Source organism: Equus caballus, chromosome 7 (assembly GCF_041296265.1).
Source record: "Equus caballus isolate H_3958 breed thoroughbred chromosome 7, TB-T2T, whole genome shotgun sequence".
Lineage (NCBI taxonomy): Eukaryota > Metazoa > Chordata > Mammalia > Perissodactyla > Equidae > Equus > Equus caballus.
The window spans coordinates 76,993,932-77,012,550 of NC_091690.1; the positions used below are offsets into that span (position 1 = coordinate 76,993,932).

At 39.6% G+C, this 18,619-nt stretch overlaps 1 protein-coding gene across 17 annotated transcripts in view; it reads left to right on the forward strand.

The window, feature by feature from the left end:
- LOC100054490 (tripartite motif-containing protein 5) overlaps nucleotides 1-18,619 on the forward strand; it is a 59,834-nt gene that overhangs the window by 25,930 nt on the left and 15,285 nt on the right. For 2 of the 17 annotated variants that reach the window (XM_070273332.1, XM_070273333.1), the window contains exons 2-10: nucleotides 2,620-3,099; nucleotides 3,680-3,775; nucleotides 4,428-4,658; nucleotides 8,150-8,172; nucleotides 9,418-9,518; nucleotides 10,107-10,205; nucleotides 12,708-12,808; nucleotides 13,101-13,127; nucleotides 13,407-15,242. In XM_070273332.1, the coding sequence (XP_070129433.1) occupies nucleotides 2,680-3,099; nucleotides 3,680-3,775; nucleotides 4,428-4,658; nucleotides 8,150-8,172; nucleotides 9,418-9,518; nucleotides 10,107-10,205; nucleotides 12,708-12,721 (984 nt within the window). In that variant the 5' untranslated portion in view covers nucleotides 2,620-2,679 and the 3' untranslated portion in view covers nucleotides 12,722-12,808; nucleotides 13,101-13,127; nucleotides 13,407-15,242. Of the gene's footprint in view, nucleotides 1-2,619; nucleotides 3,100-3,424; nucleotides 3,527-3,566; nucleotides 3,776-4,427; nucleotides 4,659-8,149; nucleotides 8,173-9,304; nucleotides 9,519-9,821; nucleotides 9,849-10,106; nucleotides 10,838-12,707; nucleotides 12,809-13,100; nucleotides 13,128-13,406; nucleotides 15,243-15,661; nucleotides 15,681-18,165; nucleotides 18,312-18,619 lie in introns of those variants that run through there. The other 15 variants (XM_070273321.1, XM_070273322.1, XM_070273327.1 and 12 more) reach the window with 14 other exon arrangements.

Consider the following 18,619-nt stretch of genomic DNA (forward strand, 5'->3'; position numbering starts at 1 on the left):
AGAAAGGGAAAACTTACTTGTCTCATGGAGATCTTTCTTTTACCACCTAACTTGGGCAACTGTCAAGACATTAATACCTACTGAGATGTGCCTTTTCTTTGTTTATTGCTTCTTGGCCTCATTTGTCTGAAGCTCCTGACAGAATTCCTCATCATAGACTGTGGCCACAGAGCCATAGTTGAGTCCAGGTCAGAATGTAAACATCACTGTGCCTCCACTCTGTGATCCCCCCTCTGACTGACCACCAGCAGCAGTTTGCAATCTGGATGGCCATTTCCATCCATGTGACCTAATAAGACATAAACTGCCAGTATCAATTAGCTTAGCTGGGGGATATAGGACAAGAGACACAGCATGCAGCGTGCCTGCATCCGTTGACTCTCAGCGATGAATGTTACAGTGGCACAGGAAATACCTTATCCTGGTCATCTCAAGTTTTTAAGAAGCCAGACTAGGTGAATGTGTAGAAAACTACCATATTTTAGATAAGCCTAGTGCTACAGAGAACTCATTACCTTCGGAAAGCCCATTATCATAGCTTCCAGGGGCCTAAATAAGACACATTGTGATTATAAGTGTGACATTCCTCTTGTGAAAAATGAGGTCCGTGCTTCCCAACTGGAATTTTAATGTCAATTTAAACGCTTTCCACTTCAAATATACTTTATACATAAGGCCATTTTTACTATTCAGGCAGCTGAACTTCCACTTTCTTGTAACCCAGTAACCAGTAGTTTTCCCCAGAAAAAAAATCAAAGAGCAAAAACTTAATAGGAGAAGAGTAAGCCAATATCATCTTTACAGGAAGAAAGAGCTCAGCTCTGCTGCTCACTCTTTGTTCCCACTTATCCAGTATAACTCCCCGTCCCATCCTTCTACGTCATCTTGTCTCTCACTCTCGCCTGCTGCTCTCCATTACTTTCATCACCTTGTCCCTCAAGCTATCACCATCTCTCCCCTGAGCAACTGTGCATGCATCCTAACTGATCTTCCCAATTCCACTCTGGATCCATCCAACATTTCACAGCTCAAGTGCAGAGCTAAATATGTCCCCACTCTTCTCTGATGGGAAAACATTGATAATTTCTACTTTCTCTTGGAAAACAGTCCCTCAAAGTTACGTAATTTGGGAAGTGTCATATTTTATGGTCACTACAGGCTCACATGATGCGAAAGGCCCAGCAGTTTTCTGTACACCAGCCACACTGGCATTTGGAAACTCATACAAGATGATGTGTCTTCCATGAACACGTCATCTCTTCCACCTAATACATTTTGTCCTTTCTTCTCCCATATTTCCTTCATCTTCTTATGATTTCACGTCTGAATTCTTGGATAACCCTCCATTTCTCCACATTATGTTGATTTGCCAACAACATGGACATCTCTCTAGCAGTGGTTTACACATCTTTTCTTTCGACACATGATAGTGAATATTTAATTAACTGTTACTTTCCTTGTGAATGTCAAGTGCCTAGAGGTTTAAATTTTCTGTTTAGGCTGTTGTGTTTCTAGATAATGGTCAAGTTGGTAGCATAATTCATCATCAATGATAATTGTTGAATTATCTTTCCAAGTATTTTGAAACATCTTTCTCAAGATTCATATTCACTTCATCTGTGCTTCCCTTTCTCCAGGTATAAGATGTGTGAGACCCTATGAGTATATCCATACCACCTTCCTCTGTACCATCCACATAAAACACATCCTTAGTCTCTTATCAATGACCTTGGCATGTTTCCAGGCTAAGGTGGCATCCCACCATTTACAAAAACAAAACTCCCCAGAACTTGTCAATGGATGTGGATCGCTTCACTTCCACACCCCATTGCTCTCGATATTAATTGGATAGATGAAGTTTCTTCGGTTTGTTTTGAGTAATTCTGTAGGTTAGGAGGGGAAAGGCCTTTAAAGGACCCTAAATACATTGTTTCATCTCAACTATGTTTATGGATGATAAACAAGGTTTGTAAATCACTTATTATCTCTATTTACACATCTGATAAAGGGTTTGCTCTTACCGTCTATGAACACAGATTGTCAGATGTTATGTCACAGTAAAGAGAAATCATTGCAAACAAACAGCAAGTGAGAACAATGGTTACACTGTAAATAAGTTAGAGCAGATCCTTCTGATCAGAGAACATGTAGGGAGGGAGATCACTGAAGTATAAGAGGATGTCATACTGAAATCAGGGCAGCATGCCTTGCTGAGAGAAGAGCAAGTGTAAAAGCCCAGAGGCATAAGTGGTTCAGTGCTTTTAACACTGAGGATGTGCTTTTGGCATAGGAAAGAAAAGTAGGGTAGACAGTGGGTCACACGTGGGTCTCAGTAGAAAACACCTCGGGTCATGCTTCCTTCCATGAAAGAAAAGGGAAATATCAGTCATTGCACAAATAAGGACGGGTTTTACAGGGGTCATGAACTGGAAGTTAAGTGTTTGAGATTATTATGAAAAATTCCTTTTACCAGATCATCAATCTTCTTCCCCTGTTTCACCACTTTCCCTTTTTTGTCCTTTGATATATGTCTTGGCTTGTCCTTCATTTCTACACAATTGGTATAATTTTACTACTTCCTTTCTTAGTCTGCCCCCCTTTACCTTCCCAATCATACAGGGATCTGTGCATAGGAGGAGTCTCAGAAGTTAGGACAGGTAGGACAGAGGAACAGCTGTGATGGCTTCAGGAATCTTGGTGGGCATAAAGGAGGAGGTGACCTGCCCCATCTGCCTGGAGCTCCTGACAAAACCCCTGAGCCTAGACTGTGGCCACAACTTCTGTCAAGCCTGCATCACTGCAAACAAAGACTCCAGGATTGACCAAGGAGCAGAGAGAAGGTGCCCTGTGTGCCAAATCCCTTACAAGCCTGGGAACCTGAAGCCTAATCGGCCCATGGCCAACATAGTGGAGAGGCTCAGGGAGGTCAAGTTGAGGCCAGAAGAGGAGCAGAAAAGAGATCTTTGTGTACGTCATGAAGAGAAACTCCTGCTCTTCTGTAAGGAGGATGGGAAGGTCATTTGCCGGCTTTGTGAGCGCTCTCAGGAACACCGTGACCACCAAACATTCCTCGTAGAGGAGGTTGTGCAGGAGTACCAGGTAAGAGACCATCATGGAAAAAGACAAGGTAGAATGGTAATTCATGGGAAATATACACAGTGCATTCAACTTCAGTGATCTTGAAAACAACTCTGAGGCTTGAGATCACTTCCTATACTTGCATTCCAAGGCCTAAAGGACATTTCTATGCATTCCATCCAATTATAAAAGGATAAGCCTATGGTACAGACTTTTAGCCAGAAATAGATATTTTGGTACCTTGTGCTAGTAGATGGCGATTTGGTGCCCAAGAAAAGCTCTTGTTATCTCTTGGAACAGGGTTAACTGGGAGCTGCATGGATTGAAATGTATGTTCTTTCCTCAGGATCACCTTTATTCTTCTAGAACAAAGAGAATCAATCTTCTCTTGGGGAAGAGATGCTGACTTCTATAACCTGAGTATTAAAGGACACATTCATCACCTCAGGTTTTCTTCCAAGTCATAGATTCTTATTTTGTTCTCTCAGTTTCTTTAAACTCTAGTCTGTCTTGGAGATCAGCCTCATTTCTTCCCAACTTATCCTCTATTCCGATGCAAGAAAACCCAGAGGTTGACTTTGCCTTGATTCCTCTCTCCAAGGAGAAGCTCCAGGCTGCTCTAGAGAGGATGAGGAAGGAGCAGCAGGAAGTTGAGATGTTGGAAGCTAATGTGAGAGAGGAGACAGCTTCCTGGAAGGTAGGAAGGGTCACTTCCTGAGGGTGTTAGACTGAAATCTGAGCAAGACCTTGGGTGTTAGGTACAAAGAGCTCCCCTTCCTCTTTGTTTCCTGATATTTGATATGTCCAAAAGTCATTTGAATAGTCGTCTTCTTTATCCTTTCCCTAATGGGGTGGGGCTGGAAAGTGAGCATGTCACATATGAACATAGATATTTGGAGGACGTATTCCCATAGATGGACTGTCCGATGAGGATGGTTACTGAATGCTATGTTCCTTTCCCGTCATATTTTTGAGACTTTGTCTCCTCTACGCGAAGGCATTTTGCAGTGGCTCATGGTTGTGTCCTGAGTGTTCAACTTTTGGAACAATGTGGGGTGAGAGTCAGGAGTAATGCAGGGAGGCTGCATTGCTCTGGAAAGCTGTGTGAAAGCTGAGCCACACACAGCTATCCTTTTTTTGGCTCAGGGTTGGCCTCAATATTACAGACATGAGGGCATTATTTTGAATGTGATGAAGAGAAAATAATTGGAAAAATCAGCATGCCCAAGAATTTCTCCCTTGCTTCTATCTCATTGCCCTGTGAGAACTTCCCAAACAGTAGTCTTCTTTGTCTGGCTTCTAATATCTGCATGAGAGCCTGAGTTCCTCTCTCTTTCTCATTCCTGAAGAATCAAATAGAAAGTGAGACACAACGTATCCAGGCAGGGTTTAAACAACTGAGAGGTATCCTGGACGATGAGGAGCAGAAGGAGCTACTAAAGCTGAAGAATGAGACAGGAGACGTTCTACACAACCTGGCAGAGGCTGAGAATGAGCTGGTGGAGCAGAGGCAGTTGGTGAGCTCTGTCATCTCAGATCTGGAGCATCGCTTGCAGGGGTCAGCACTGGAGATGCTGCAGGTAAGACTTGGGAAGAAGTCCCAGAGTCTGAGATTTGATGAAAAAGCAGAGCAGTTTCCTTCTCTGTATTGCTGTGTTCTTTGTGTTGGTGACATTAAGATTCCTTTGGTCCTGCACTCCCATCTTCCCTGCATCTATTTCAGAGGTTATAGGAATAATTGAAAGCATGGATAACAAGGGAAAAATCTCATTTTTATTTAATTTATCAAGTACCGTGCAAAATTTGACCTTGGAAAGAAGATCCATTGTATCCAGTGATATTGAGTAGGCCCCTGTTATCAGTGACCTAGTGTGAAGTACTTATGAGATACCTCATCATGACCCAGCTTAATCATAGACAAACAAATGCACTTCAGATTCCAACAGGTTTTTCTTTTTATACCTTAGAGAAGCAATTGAGCTGCACCCCCTTCTCTGTTTTTTTTAAAAGAAATCGTGAAGTACTGGTATTATTTATTCTTTAAATATTTAATAGATTTCACCAGTGAAACCTTCTTACTCTGGGCTTTGGTTCTTGGAAATATTTAAAATAATTTTATTTTTACGATATTAGGTGTATTTAGATTTTTTACAGTCCTTGTTGCAGTTTATGGTAATGTATGTCTTTGTAGGAACTTGCCCATTCTGTCTCAGTTGTCTGACTTCTAGATGTAAAGTTAATCATAATAATCCCTTACAAACCCTTAAGTTTCTACAGGACTCCCAGTAATGTCCCCTCTCTTATTCCTGATTTTGTTGCTTTACTTTTTTTCTTTCTTTTTTGTCAGTTTAATTATGTTTGGTCAATTTTGTTAATGTTTATCATGAAACAAGCTTTTCCTGTCATTGATTTCATCTATTTTTAAATCTTTTATATCTGTTATTTCTGCTCTCACCATTAATGTTTTCATTGGGTGTGTATGTGCAAGTGTGCACGTGTGTGGTGACTTTAGTTTGCTGCTCCTTTTGTACTTTTCTTAAAATGGAAACATAGATCACTGATTTGAGACCATCTTTTCTGATCTAGTGTTCGAAGATATAAATTCATTGCTTTAGCCGTATGACATACTTTCTGATTATTTGTCTTTTATTTTCACTCAGTTCATCTTATTTTCAAATTTCCTTTGTGACAGATTTGTTAAGCCTTGGGATATTTTACAGTGTGTTGTTTAATTAAAACATATTTAGTGATTTCTTACTTTTTCTTCTGCTGTGGACTTCAAATGTAGTTCTTCTCTGAAGTCAGAAACATATGTTTCATTATTTCAATCTTCTAAATATATCGACAGTGGTTTTGTAGGTTAAAATATTGTATGTCCAGAAAGTTTTTCCTCATGAATTTGAAAATTCCGTGTATTCTGCATTTATGTGTGAAAATGTCAATAGATGTCTGTTCTGTAAATTGGTAGATACTATTGTCTATGTCTTCTATATCCTTGATAGTTTTCATGCAAGCTGTTCACTCAATTATTGAGAGTGAGTTATTGAAATCTATATGTAGTTAACCTTAATTATTTTTCCTTTTAATATTGCTCTTTGTATTTTGAAGCTTTGTTGTTAGGTGCGTATACATTTATAACAGGTATATGTTCTTGATGTCTGAACTTTCTGTCATTATGAAATTTCCCTCTCGTTCTCTCTTAAGATTTATTGTATTAAATTTCCTTTTATCTAATAATAATAATCTAGGCACTTAAGCTATCTTATGATTATTGCTTGTGTGGTATATATTTTTCTATACTTTTACAAGTGCCCTATTAGTATTTTTGAATCCAAAATATATCTTAGATAGCAATAATTGAATTTTACTTTTTATTTAGTGAAACAATCTCTGCTTTTTAATTAGAGTATTAAGACAATGACATTTAATGCAACTATTGATATGATTGTATTTAAATTTAGCATATGCTATTTGCTTTAGCTATGTATTCTGTAGTTTTTATTCACCTCTTTCTTCTTAAGAAGCTCCTTTTGTGTTAAAGACATCTTTCTAATATAAAATTTTGTTTTCCTATTCTCTGTTTTTATTTTTTTTATTTTTAGTTTTTTCCTAGTGGCTACTCTCATGGTTACAATATGGATGTTGTCCTGTCATGATCTACTTCTGATAAATAATAGTTGAATTCTAGTAAAATATAGAAATTTGCCTTCAACTCTGCTTCATTTCCTTCCAACGACAACATAGTGATGCTTTCAATATTGGCATCCGATCCAGTGCAGGCCAATGCCATGCAGACCTCTGAATTAGTTATGATAACTGAGAAGAGACTTTCTCTTTTCTTCTGTAGCATATATCAGCAGATTTATGTTCCCTTCATGAACTCAGGAAAAAGTCAATATAGAGGGAATAAATGGAATTTGTAGAAGGACATAGACCAGATCCTGATGACTGTGTCTGAGCTTCAAAAATAATCTTTGAGCAAAACTATAGTTACCCCTCATACTTTTCTCTACTCAATCTAGTTTTATTTTGTTTTTGTCATATTGAAACAAAAGCTCTAACATGGAAAGCAAAACTTTTGTTTTGGCATTTGTAGGCCCCGCTGTTGGCCTAGTTTGGTGACATGGAGGATGTAAATCCAGGATAAAAGTGCCCAAATGTATTGGTACTTATTTGTTCAAACAAATAAAGTAATATCTGTGATGATAAAGAAGATCACATGGCTAAAATCTGTCAAGAATGTGGACTAAACTGGCTTGGTAGAGACTGAAGAGGAGGGTAAATATTGTCCTTTTCAAGACAGTGACCAAGTGGATATTGGTAACATTATGGACAATGGGTCTAAGAGAGGAGACAATTTGGTTTGTGAATACTGCTACCTATTACACATCCTAAGTTACTGGTTCCTGAGGCTTTTTAAATACTAAATATATTAACCTGAATGTAAGAGGCAATACTGAGTAACAGTAAAGTGTTGGAAATTAACTAGACATGCATGCATGTCGAAGTGAAGAGAGTAGATGAGGTCTCTTATAGACAGTGTATAAAATGAGAAGAGATAGACTTGAAAAATGCCACATTAGTACATTTGTTTGCCTGTACCCTCAGCAAAAGCCATGTAAACTTCTTGAGGAATATTATGACTATTTACTCATCTTTGATTGTATAAATCCTGGCATAATGCTTGGTAAATAATAGTACATCAAATTACATTTTCATTCAATCATGAAAGAGCCATGAATTATTGAAATCATCTCATGGAGAGCCTTATGCATTTTGGATAAAAATAGTAGGAACCGCTTGTTTTGCTCATAAATATGTCTCACATCCAGATTCTGGAAGCCTCCTTCTGTAATTCCACAAGTCTCAAAGCTGCTACTAACTTTTAAGATACATGACAATATCTCATGAATGTTCTGGAGTGTTTATCCTGGGTCTTTTCTTTACTTTGGGCTCTCAATTTGGACCAAGTCTTTTCTCACCACATCAGGGGGTGGTGGGTGTTCAAGGAAGTTTTGTAAGTGGGGAGGAGGTATTATTTCTTGACTAATATTTTCTCTTTTCTCCCTAGGATGTAAATGGCATCCTGCAAAGGTATGTGAGAGAAACCAGAGATTGTCCTTCCATGCCGTGAAAAGAGTTTTGCAGTCTTCAGAGTTATCTGGTGGTCAATGAAAATAAAATATCACTCAAGGCAGGAAATTTGAGTAGTAGTTTTATTTTAACTTTCTCTTCACATACACGGCTTGAGTGTTCTGTAACTATAGAGAATGAACCAGATTCATTGGTAGGGGATTTAGGTGGTGAGAAGTTGCAGAGTTTGGGTCCATAGCAATATTAGGGATAATGTGTTGCATTTTCAGAGCGCTGTGACTTTATCAGTTTTCTTCACCTTGTGTGCCTGTATCTAACTCAGGTGCCTGTATTTCACAGGAGCTTTACTTGCCATGGGAAGGTAGTGTCTTCTTTATCTGCCAAAAATCACCCATAATTGGAGACAACTCTTTTATGTTTAAATTTCTGCCATAGAAATAGAGGACCAGGTCCATCTATGTGGTTCTGTTTACGTTTTCCAAAACAGACTTAAACCTCAGGGAATATTTTTGCCCTGGTGCAAACAATTAATCCATCTCAGTCACAGACATTTGAAGCCAGAATGGAGAGGCCACATCTCTGTGTCTAAATTTGCACACCTATCTGGCAGCATCAAGCTATTTCCTAACACGTGAAATTCAGACTATTATTACTTTGTTGTTCATAATATCTTCTTTTCCAAGTGTTTATAATTTTTCCCAAAGAAACTGCAATCGCAGATGTTATTCCGAGGGCCTCCCTACTAGGGAGCAGACTTTGAAGATCTTGGTTCATTCTAGACAGTATTCCCACACTTGATATGTCTTAAACTCTTGGCAGCCAGTTTCTGCAGGCCCATTTTCTGATTCTCTCTCTGGGAACCCACATCCATTCAGTGACTTCACCAGAAATTAATTTTTTTAATGTACCAAAGTTTATTTTTTTGGTGTAATATATCCATTGTTACATATATTTTCATATGATTTCTTGGAGATAGGGAGGGAGAGGTTAATTATTTTATTTTGGAAGGAAGAAACTATGCCTCTGAAAAGTCAATACCTTCCCAGTGTCACACAGAGGGTAAATGGAAAGGTAGACATGAGCATGTTTTTTCTGGTTGCATCATCAGGGCTCTCCTCTCTCCCATCCGCAGGCTCTTCAGTGAAGAGTATTTCAGTGCATCAATGGATGAAAGGTGAGGGAGGCAAAGGTCTTGGAGAGACCTAGGTCAGAAATGTGATGATCATCAACTTTTGTCTTCTCTAGGAGTGAAACCTGGACCTTGAAAGAACCAAAAATGGTTTCCAGGAAAACGAAGTGTGCATTCCGAGTTCCAGATCTGAGCGGGATGCTGCAAGTGTTTAAAGGTGAGGAGAGACATGGAAGAGTGTGGGTGTTGAATTCTTGTAGTATCAGGGAAAAATGGGAGAATGGATGCTGTTTCCAGATTAGGGTCAAAGAGGGGAGGTAGGCCTGATAAGGAGAGAGAGATTCTGTTCTGAAGATGATCTGATCTGAGGGGGAATGGCCAGGTATCTGCTTTGTCCTCTCATTCACCAGTTCATAGCCTTACAATAATCCCAACTCCTGTCTCCACTCTAGAAAGAGGACAGGGACTAGTGTTTACTCCTTTGCTTCTAACAACATCATTGCAACTTTTGTCATTTCAGAGCTCACAGAGGCCCAATGCTACTGGGGTAAGAAGAAGTTACAGGGTCTTCAAATCTCCATGTTCTGATCCCTTTTCAGAAGTTGTGGTTACTAATATGTCCCATGATCTTAGCTTCATGAGTTCTTCCCCAAACACACATACATACAACAGCTCTTAAGTGTCCTAGTCATCTCTGACACATCACCACAAGTTCCTCCCAGTCAATTCACAATATTTCTCCTCACAATGTCACAAGACACACCCATCCTATATCCCTCACCTGACCCTGTGATTTTTCTTACAGTGAACGTGACGCTGAGACCAACTAGCTCTAGTAACATTGTTATATCTGCGGATCAGAGACGAGTGAGAATTATGCAACCTGTTACATCTGGGGATACAGGTTCATATGATTTTTCTGTTTTTGATGCCGTGGGCCTCCAAAGTTTCTCCTCAGGGAAATTTTATTGGGAAGTAGATGTGTCTAAAAAGATTGCCTGGATCCTGGGGGTATGCAATCATAAATTTTACCACGCAAGAAGATTATTTTATCAGTTGAAGCTCAGAAAAGAAAATCGTCTAAAAGTTTACTCCAAATTCAGACCTCGAGCTGGCTGCTGGGTTATAGGATTACAGGATGAATCTGCGTACAATGCCTTTGAGGACTCTTCCACCTCTGGTTACCATGTCTTGACTCTTTCCGTGCCTGTTCCTCCCCATCGTGTTGGGGTTTTCCTAGACTATGAAGGAGGCAGTGTCTCATTTTTCAATGTCACAAACCATGGGTCTCTCATCTACAAGTTCTCTAAATGTTGCTTTTCTCAGGCTGTTTGTCCATATTTCAATCCTTGGAACTGTCCACGCCCCATCATCCTGTGCCCACCGAGCTCCTGAACATTCTTCATCTCTCACCCACCTCTGCTGAGTGCCCTTGTCCGGGTGCTCATCTCCTGCCCCTGACTTGATTTGCACCATTTTGACTGCCTCTTCCTTTTTTCCCCATTCATTTGTTTAGAATGTCTTTGTCAGCTAGGGCTACCTGACAAAGTATCAGAGACTGGGTGACTTAAATAATGGCAGTTTATTTTCTCCCGGTTCTGAAGGCTAAAAGTCCAAAATCAAGATGTGAGCAGGATTGGATCTTTCTGAGTGCTGTAATGAAGGGTTCTGTTTGTGGTTTCTCTCTCTGGCTTGTAGATGGCTGTCTTCTCCCTGTGCCCCTTCACATCATCTTCTCACTGTGCATGGCTCTATGTCTAAATTTCCTTTCTATTCATTCATTTTCTGTGTGTGTGAGGAAGATCGGCCTTGAGCTAACCTCTGTTGCCAATCTTCCCCTTTTTCCTTGAGGAAGATGGTCGCTGATCTGACATCTGTGCCAGTCCTCCTCTACTTTATGTGGGATGCCACCACGTCATGGCTTAGCAAGTGGTTCTAGGTCTGCACCCAGGATCCGAATCTGCAAACCCCAGGCTGCCAAAGCAGAGCATGCAAACTTAACCACTATGCCATGGGGCCAGCCCCTAAATTCCTTTTGTATACGGACACCAGACATCCTGGAATGGGACCATCTTGATGACATTATTTTAATTTAGTTACCTCTATAACAACCCCATCTCCAAATTTGGTCACATTCTGAAGTATTAGGGGTTAGGACTACAACATATGAATTTGAGGGAACACAATGCAATGCATAACAGTCTGAACAATTCCTTACTATAAAGTGAAAGCTTGAAACTTTTCTTCCTAATATCTTTTTTTCCATGAGGAGAGAATACTTTTTTTTCTTGTATTTGCAAGGGAAACACATCTAATCCCTCCTATAGAAAGAATAGTATTGCTGTTACTCATCTGACATTTCTTTTCTTCCTCATTCACTCTACTGCTTAACAAATTAGCAAAGGAATACTTGTCAGCCCTATCCATGTTATCTAGGAGAGTTCATGAAATCTGTCCCTAAACAATGAATCCTTAAGGGTCTGTGGCTTTTAGCAATGACACCCCATGTTTATCACAGAGGTAAAGCAAGAAGTACATAAACAGAATATTTACCAAGAGTAGATATTTGGTGCTCAGTCTCTTTGCTTGCAAGTTTGCTTGCAAGTTGTTTAACCTGGAATGAGTTACTTAACATGTCCTCGAATTAGATTTCCAAAAACAGACTTGAATCTCAAAGAATCTTTTGGCCCAGGTGCGAACAATTGATCTGTCTTTGTCATATACTTTGGAAGCCAGAATGGAAAGACAACAACCTTGTGTGTAATTTGCACACCTACGTGACAGCATCGAGCTCTTTCCAAACACATGAAATTCAGATGACTATCAGTTTGGTGTTCATAAAGTTGAGTGTCCAAGTGTTTGTAATTGTTCCCTGAGAACATGAAATCTAAGATGCTATGCCGAGGGCCTCCCTACTGGGGAGCAGACCGTGAAGATCTTGGTCTTTAGACAGTATTCCCACACTTGATATGTTTCAAACACCCAGTAACCAGGTTCTGCAACGTCATTTTCTGGTCACGTCCTTGAGAAGCCACATCTGTGCAGTTGCCTTTCCATACATTAATCTTTTTTAAATAACAATATCTTGTTTTACCTGTTAAATCTATTCTTTCATATAATTTCACATCATTTCTGGGAAGTAGGGAGGGATAGGCTAATGATATTATTTTGAAAGTAAGAATCTGTTCCTGAGAGGTCAAGATCTTTCCAAGGTCACACAGAGGGTAAATGAGAAGGTGGACATGAGCACAGTTCTTCTGGCTCCCAGGTCGGCACTCTACTATCTCCTTTCTCAGAGCTTTCAGGGAAGAAGGTTCAAATGAATCAGTGGGTGAAAAGATAGAAAGTTAATGGTTTTGGAGGGACAAAATGTCAGAGTTGTGTGGGTCAATTTTTGTCTCCCTAGGAGTGAGACCTTGACTCTGAGGCAGCCAAATCCTCTTCCTATGAAACAAAGGAGAGTGTTCCGAGCTCCTGATCTGATTGGGATGCTGCGACTGTTTAAAGGTGAGGAATGCTAGAGCAAGTGGGTGGCTGTGGGAATCTTGTGACAGCAGGGATAAATGGGGAAGACAGTACAATTTCTAGGTGTGGATGAAAGAGACAAACAAGGATGGATATCACATGCTGATTATATGGTCAAATTTAATAGAGAGTGGACAAGTGTCTGGTTCATCCTCTCATTCACCAGTTCACTATCTTGACATAGTCTCCAACCCTTCCTTAATCTGGAGAGGAAATAGATTTCAGTGCAGACTCCTTACCTTATATTTAATATTATGGATTTTTGTCATTTCAGAGTTCACAGACAAGCAACGCTACTGGGGTAAGTAGAATTCACAGTATCCTCACGCTACCCTGTTCTCTTCATCTTTCAGAGCTGTGCATTTTCTAGTAGATCTCATGTTTAAGACCCATGTTTCCCCTCTAACACAGACATACACATTATGTTTCTGCAGTGTTATTTATCTCCCCAAGGAGAGAATAAAGTTCTTCCCAGTTCCCACTCAAGTTATTTTCAACATCCCTCTCACAACATCATACATTTATGATGTGTGATAAAGCTACATCATATCTCTCACTCAACTCTGTAATTTTTCTACAGTTCGCATGAGACTGGATCCTGTCAACTCTAGGTTGTCAAATGTTTCCTTTTCTGAGGATTGGAGACAACTGAGACCAAACACAAATGTATATCAGCATGGAGATTATTACGATTATGGTGTTCTGGGTTCCCCAGATATCAGATCAGGGAAACATTACTGGGAGGTAGATGTGTCAGGGAAATCTGCCTGGATGCTGGGGGTATATAGTAGAATACTGCCTGAATTCAACTTGAGGGTTTCATTTAGACCAGGTGAAAATTATCAAAATGTTTACTCTAGATATCAACCTAAACATGGTTACTGGGTTATAGGGTTACGGAATCACTCTGAATATAATGCTTTTGAGAACTCTTCCTCCTCAGATCCCTTGATCTTAACCCTTTCCCTGACTGTTCCTCCCCTTCGTGTTGGAATTTTCCTAGACTATGAGGCTGGCACTGTCTCATTTTTCAATGTCACAAACCACGGGTTTCTCATCTATAAATTCTCTTCATGTCACTTTTCTCAGGGAATTTTTCCATATTTCAATCCTATGACATGTCCTGCCCCCATGACACTGTGCTTACCAAGCTCTTGAAGCTCCTTACACACTTACTCACTTTGTAGTGCCTCTTACCCTGGGTGCACTTAACACACAGCTAATTTGCAACATTTTCATCATCTTTTCCTCGTTGCCTCCCTTTTTTCCATTTGAACATCCCTCATTCACCAATAGGATGTACAGTTTGCCTTGTGTCATATTTTTCCCAATATCACATTGGCATTAGGAGATAGTTTTAATTTATCATTGCCCTACTCTCAAGGCAAAAAGACTGAAGCCTCATAAAGAAAAATAAGTATTGAGGTAACACCTCTGCCAAATTTTTTCTGCCTCATTTCCTCTACCACTGACTGAGAAGATGAAGGAAGGCTTTTCAGTAATTTTTCTATATTATGGAAGACCTTGTATAGAAGTTATCCGCGAAAGAATGAGTCCTTAGTGGTATGTATGTTTACCCACAGTGCCCTTTATTCATGAAGGACATAAAGAGAAAATATCATAAATAATATGTACTGAGAGTGGAAGTTTTATGTCCAGAGTGTCTGTGTTCAAGTCTGTCTCTCCACATACTACCAGTGTAACCTTTAATGATATACTTAAGTGCTGTGCTTATTTTCTTAGAATAATCTTTGTATAAGAACTGCACCATACTTAGGTCATTGTGAGTAGATAAATGTCATTAAGTATAAAGCACCTAAGTGTCTCAACTTAATAATTCATACTCGCTATACTAATTGCTGAAAAACGTGAGCTCTGTCAGTGTCTTATGAAACAGGTTTGTGTTTACAGGAACAGCAGGATTCTTTTCACTGAGGTTTCATTTTTCAGGTCCAAGATACCACTGTATTGCTGTCAAGACTACTCCAACTCTGCCTGTGATACATAAGTGCAGTGTGTTCGTGTGTGTGTGTGTTTGTGTGTATCACAATTAGAATTTGATTATAATTCTGGTGCTACTGCATAATTGCCATTACCAAATGAACTAAAATTTAAAGGCTTTGGTTTCTTAATTGTAAAAAAATATGAAATTTACTGAATGTAGTACTGTGAAAATTAAAAAACAATGTTTTCAGTAATTTCCATCATTTCTAGCACATAAGCAGTAATCTGATGTGGTGTATATTATTTTTTGCCTCCTTCTCACTGTGACTGAAATGAAAGATTTTAAGAATTCATATTAGTTTACTTTAAACATTATTATCCTTGCCTTTTTTAAAGAAATACAATAACTTAAAGGATTATAATTTTTTAAATTTTAGCTTATTGTAAATAAATGTTTCTGTTTAGCCTCCCAGTCTTTCGTTATTTTTTTTTTTTCTGAAGTACTTCTATGTCACCGAATTGAATTTCAATTTGGGCTCTCTTTACCCAACTTGAAAAAGTTATTATTCACAATGATACAGTGAGAGTCAGAAGTATAATTGTGGAATTTCTTAAGAGTGGTGTAGGTGTTTTGTGGGCTATGGTCAGCCTTACTTTTGCGGTGAAATGAAAGTTCTCAGACATGAAGAAGAAAGCCTGTTCTCCACCTTCTGTGAGATAGGAGGGGAATTATTTCTTCAGTGGATGTTCATTCAGCAAGTGGTTGGGACCCCCATGTCTTCTGGTATTTTTTATTCAAAACTCTTCCCTCAACCAAGTTCACAGTTAAAAAACATAATAATTGCACTGATTGGTCAAGTGGTATCCGCTCTCATCCCTGCTTGTCCCCAGGAATTCCCAACTTCCTCATCTTTGGATGACCTTTTGAAATGAAGAATTCCAAGGTGAATGTGTCCAGTATATGTTTGTATGTGTGTGTTTGTCTGTATGTACACATCCATATCTCCATGCTCATCAACGGAATATTGAGGAAATTGATCTTCTAAATTTTCCCTCTGACCTCGGCAATCCTGTCACCCCATTGTTACAATGACTGAGGCTGTCACTAACTAGCTAAAATCTGTGCTCTTGAATTATGGAGAAATGAATCTACAGGGACATTCACATCTTCTCATTTAGTGGAATGTCCAGTCCTCCAGTTCAGGATGAAGTACCTAATTACAAGGAAATAAAGACCTGAATTTTCATATACAACCAAACAGATCTGCATACTGAGTGACTCTGCTTTTTAACAGAGGCTCATGGTCCTAAAATGAAGCCCTTTGGTAAAGAGAATATAGAAATTTTAAGTTGCTCCCAGTTACACTCTGTCTTCTCAGCAAACAACCAGAGAAGTTATCCTGGACTCAAAAATGTGGGTGGATACCAGGTGTGGACTTGCAATGTGCAGATCCATTCTAGGGCTATTCTCTCCCCATCACCTCTGAACCACTGAGCATCACTCCTTCTGGTAATTCTGGGGCCTCAGGGCTGTGCTGGGCCATCAATGAAGCAGATGTCCATCCACAGTGAAAAGTTTGAGTGTACTGAGGAGAATCTCAGGGAATAAGGAAGATCCAACCTGCAGGATCATCCATAGACAGTATGCATGCAGTAGCGTTAAGTAGCACGCAACTGTGACCAGTAGCCTCATCTGGGGACTTCACATCTTCAATGGAATAAACATGTAACCTGCACTCATTAAGATGGGATTCCAGTGGCCTTATATTTTGCTCGATGATGATGCTATGCAATCTCTTCATCCTGTGCTGCTCTCTGCACGGTGTTCAAATCTGGTTTGTTCTCACTCTCATCACCTACAATATGTACTCCCCTCTGCTGTGCTTTGTTCCCTCACAGCTCAGGTAACTCTCATTTATTACCAGGGGTGGGAAGTGAGGCAATTGTTTTTCTGCTCAGAAGCACTTTGAAACTAACCTGTACAAGTACATTCCTAGATACTGTAATAGTCAGGGTTCTCCAGAGAAACAGAATCAATATTATGTACATGTAGACACATTGTTCAATAGATAGATCTTAAGGAATTAATTTATATATTTATGGTGGGTGAGAATCCAAAATCTGTAGGGAAGTATGGTAGGCTGGTGACCGAGGAAGGGTAGATATTGCAGCCCAAGTCATAAGGCAATCTAGAGACAGAATTCCTTTTTGAGGAGGTGGGGAGTCTTGTGTCTTTTTTCTTTTAAGGCATCCATTGATTGGATGAGTCCCCCTTACCTTATGGTGGGCAATCTGCTTTATTCTATCTACTGGCTTAAATATGAATAGCATCTAGAAAATACCTTTACAGCAGCATATAGACTAGTGTTTGGCCAAATCTAGGTACTGTGGACTAGCCAATTTGACACATAAATTTATGTTCGCAGACACTAAGTGCTTTCAGTTAATACTGAGAATATCGGAGACTTGACAACATGAATATTATTATTTTCATGTTATGGGGTAAAAACTTCCTCCTAGTAGAGGAATAAATGGAAAGTATATTGCTCCTAAACTTTCTATTATGCCAAGTGGTCCTCTTTAACAAAATCATCAGTTTTATGGTATTTATATTTAATGTTGGTCATGAGTTAATTTTTGAGGTTTAATATATTGTAGGAGAGCTAAAATAAACGAATGTGTCAAAAGTGGCATCTGTGCCTTCAGAGGTGCTCTCAAAGGCCACAGGCGTTCCTGTTCATTAAGTAACTCATGCCACTTTGCCCCAACAAGATATCTTATGGGTGATGCTGTAGCTATGGGGCCTGAAATCTGAAAATGTCAAGGCTGTGTTGTGTTTGTTGCAGTTGAAGTGTTGTGTATTTGCTGTTTCCTCCCTGCGCTGAGCCTCCTGCTTCCCTTCTGAGTCATTAACTCTCAATTACCACTAGCTGGTGTCACAGGTGGAGGCAACTGCAGCAGCACGTGGTCTTCTGTGAAGCCCAGCCAAGGGTTTCCGGTTTGGGGAGCTATCCAGCCCCTTCCTGTCTCTGAATTGCTGTCTCCTTTCAAACAGAGGAAATTTACTCTTTGAAATAATTGAAGTGCAAATAAAAATAGTAAAAAAAAATTACAGTAGAAAGAGAACATGATCATTTTACACACAAAATGGCAAAAGGCATCTATACCAACTAATGAAATTGTGAAGGAAAATTGATCAATTACTGACAACTAGACAATTTAATAATTGTTATACAATTCTAGCTTGTGATCTTTAGAATCTATGTTAAATGAATAATTTGAGTGACAAAAAAATGACTCCCGAAGGAGAAGTAGAAAACTCCACAGAACCAAAATAATGAGAAGATGGATATGCAAAAATATGAAATTATAAGTCTTCAATGTTCCTTTGACAGCCCAGCCTCTGGGTCATATCTATAATCAGGGACAGCAGAGGACATCACTGCCTTCCCTCCTTCAGGAGAGAGAAGGAAATGAGGAGATTTGATGACCTTAAAGCCAGAGGGATCTGGGAAATCTGCCACATTTGCTTCTTGTACGTGTAAGTACTTAATGGTGTTTGTGAGTCTCCAGAGAAATTTCTAGTTCCCTCTTTGCCTATATAAAAGGGTCTTGATGATAAAACTCCTGCCCAGTTCTGCAATTTCTCCTCTCTTTACTCACCCCCCCTTGAGACCCATTCCCGGCCCTCCAGAAACACCAACAGATCCCTGAACACAGCAAACTCCCTCATGCTGCTCCTGGGCCATGTCTGCCACCTAGAAGCAGAGCTTAACGGAGGATGTACCATCAAAGGAACATTGGTACTCTAGAAAAGACTTTCTAAAATTGGCAACATTTTAAAAAAAC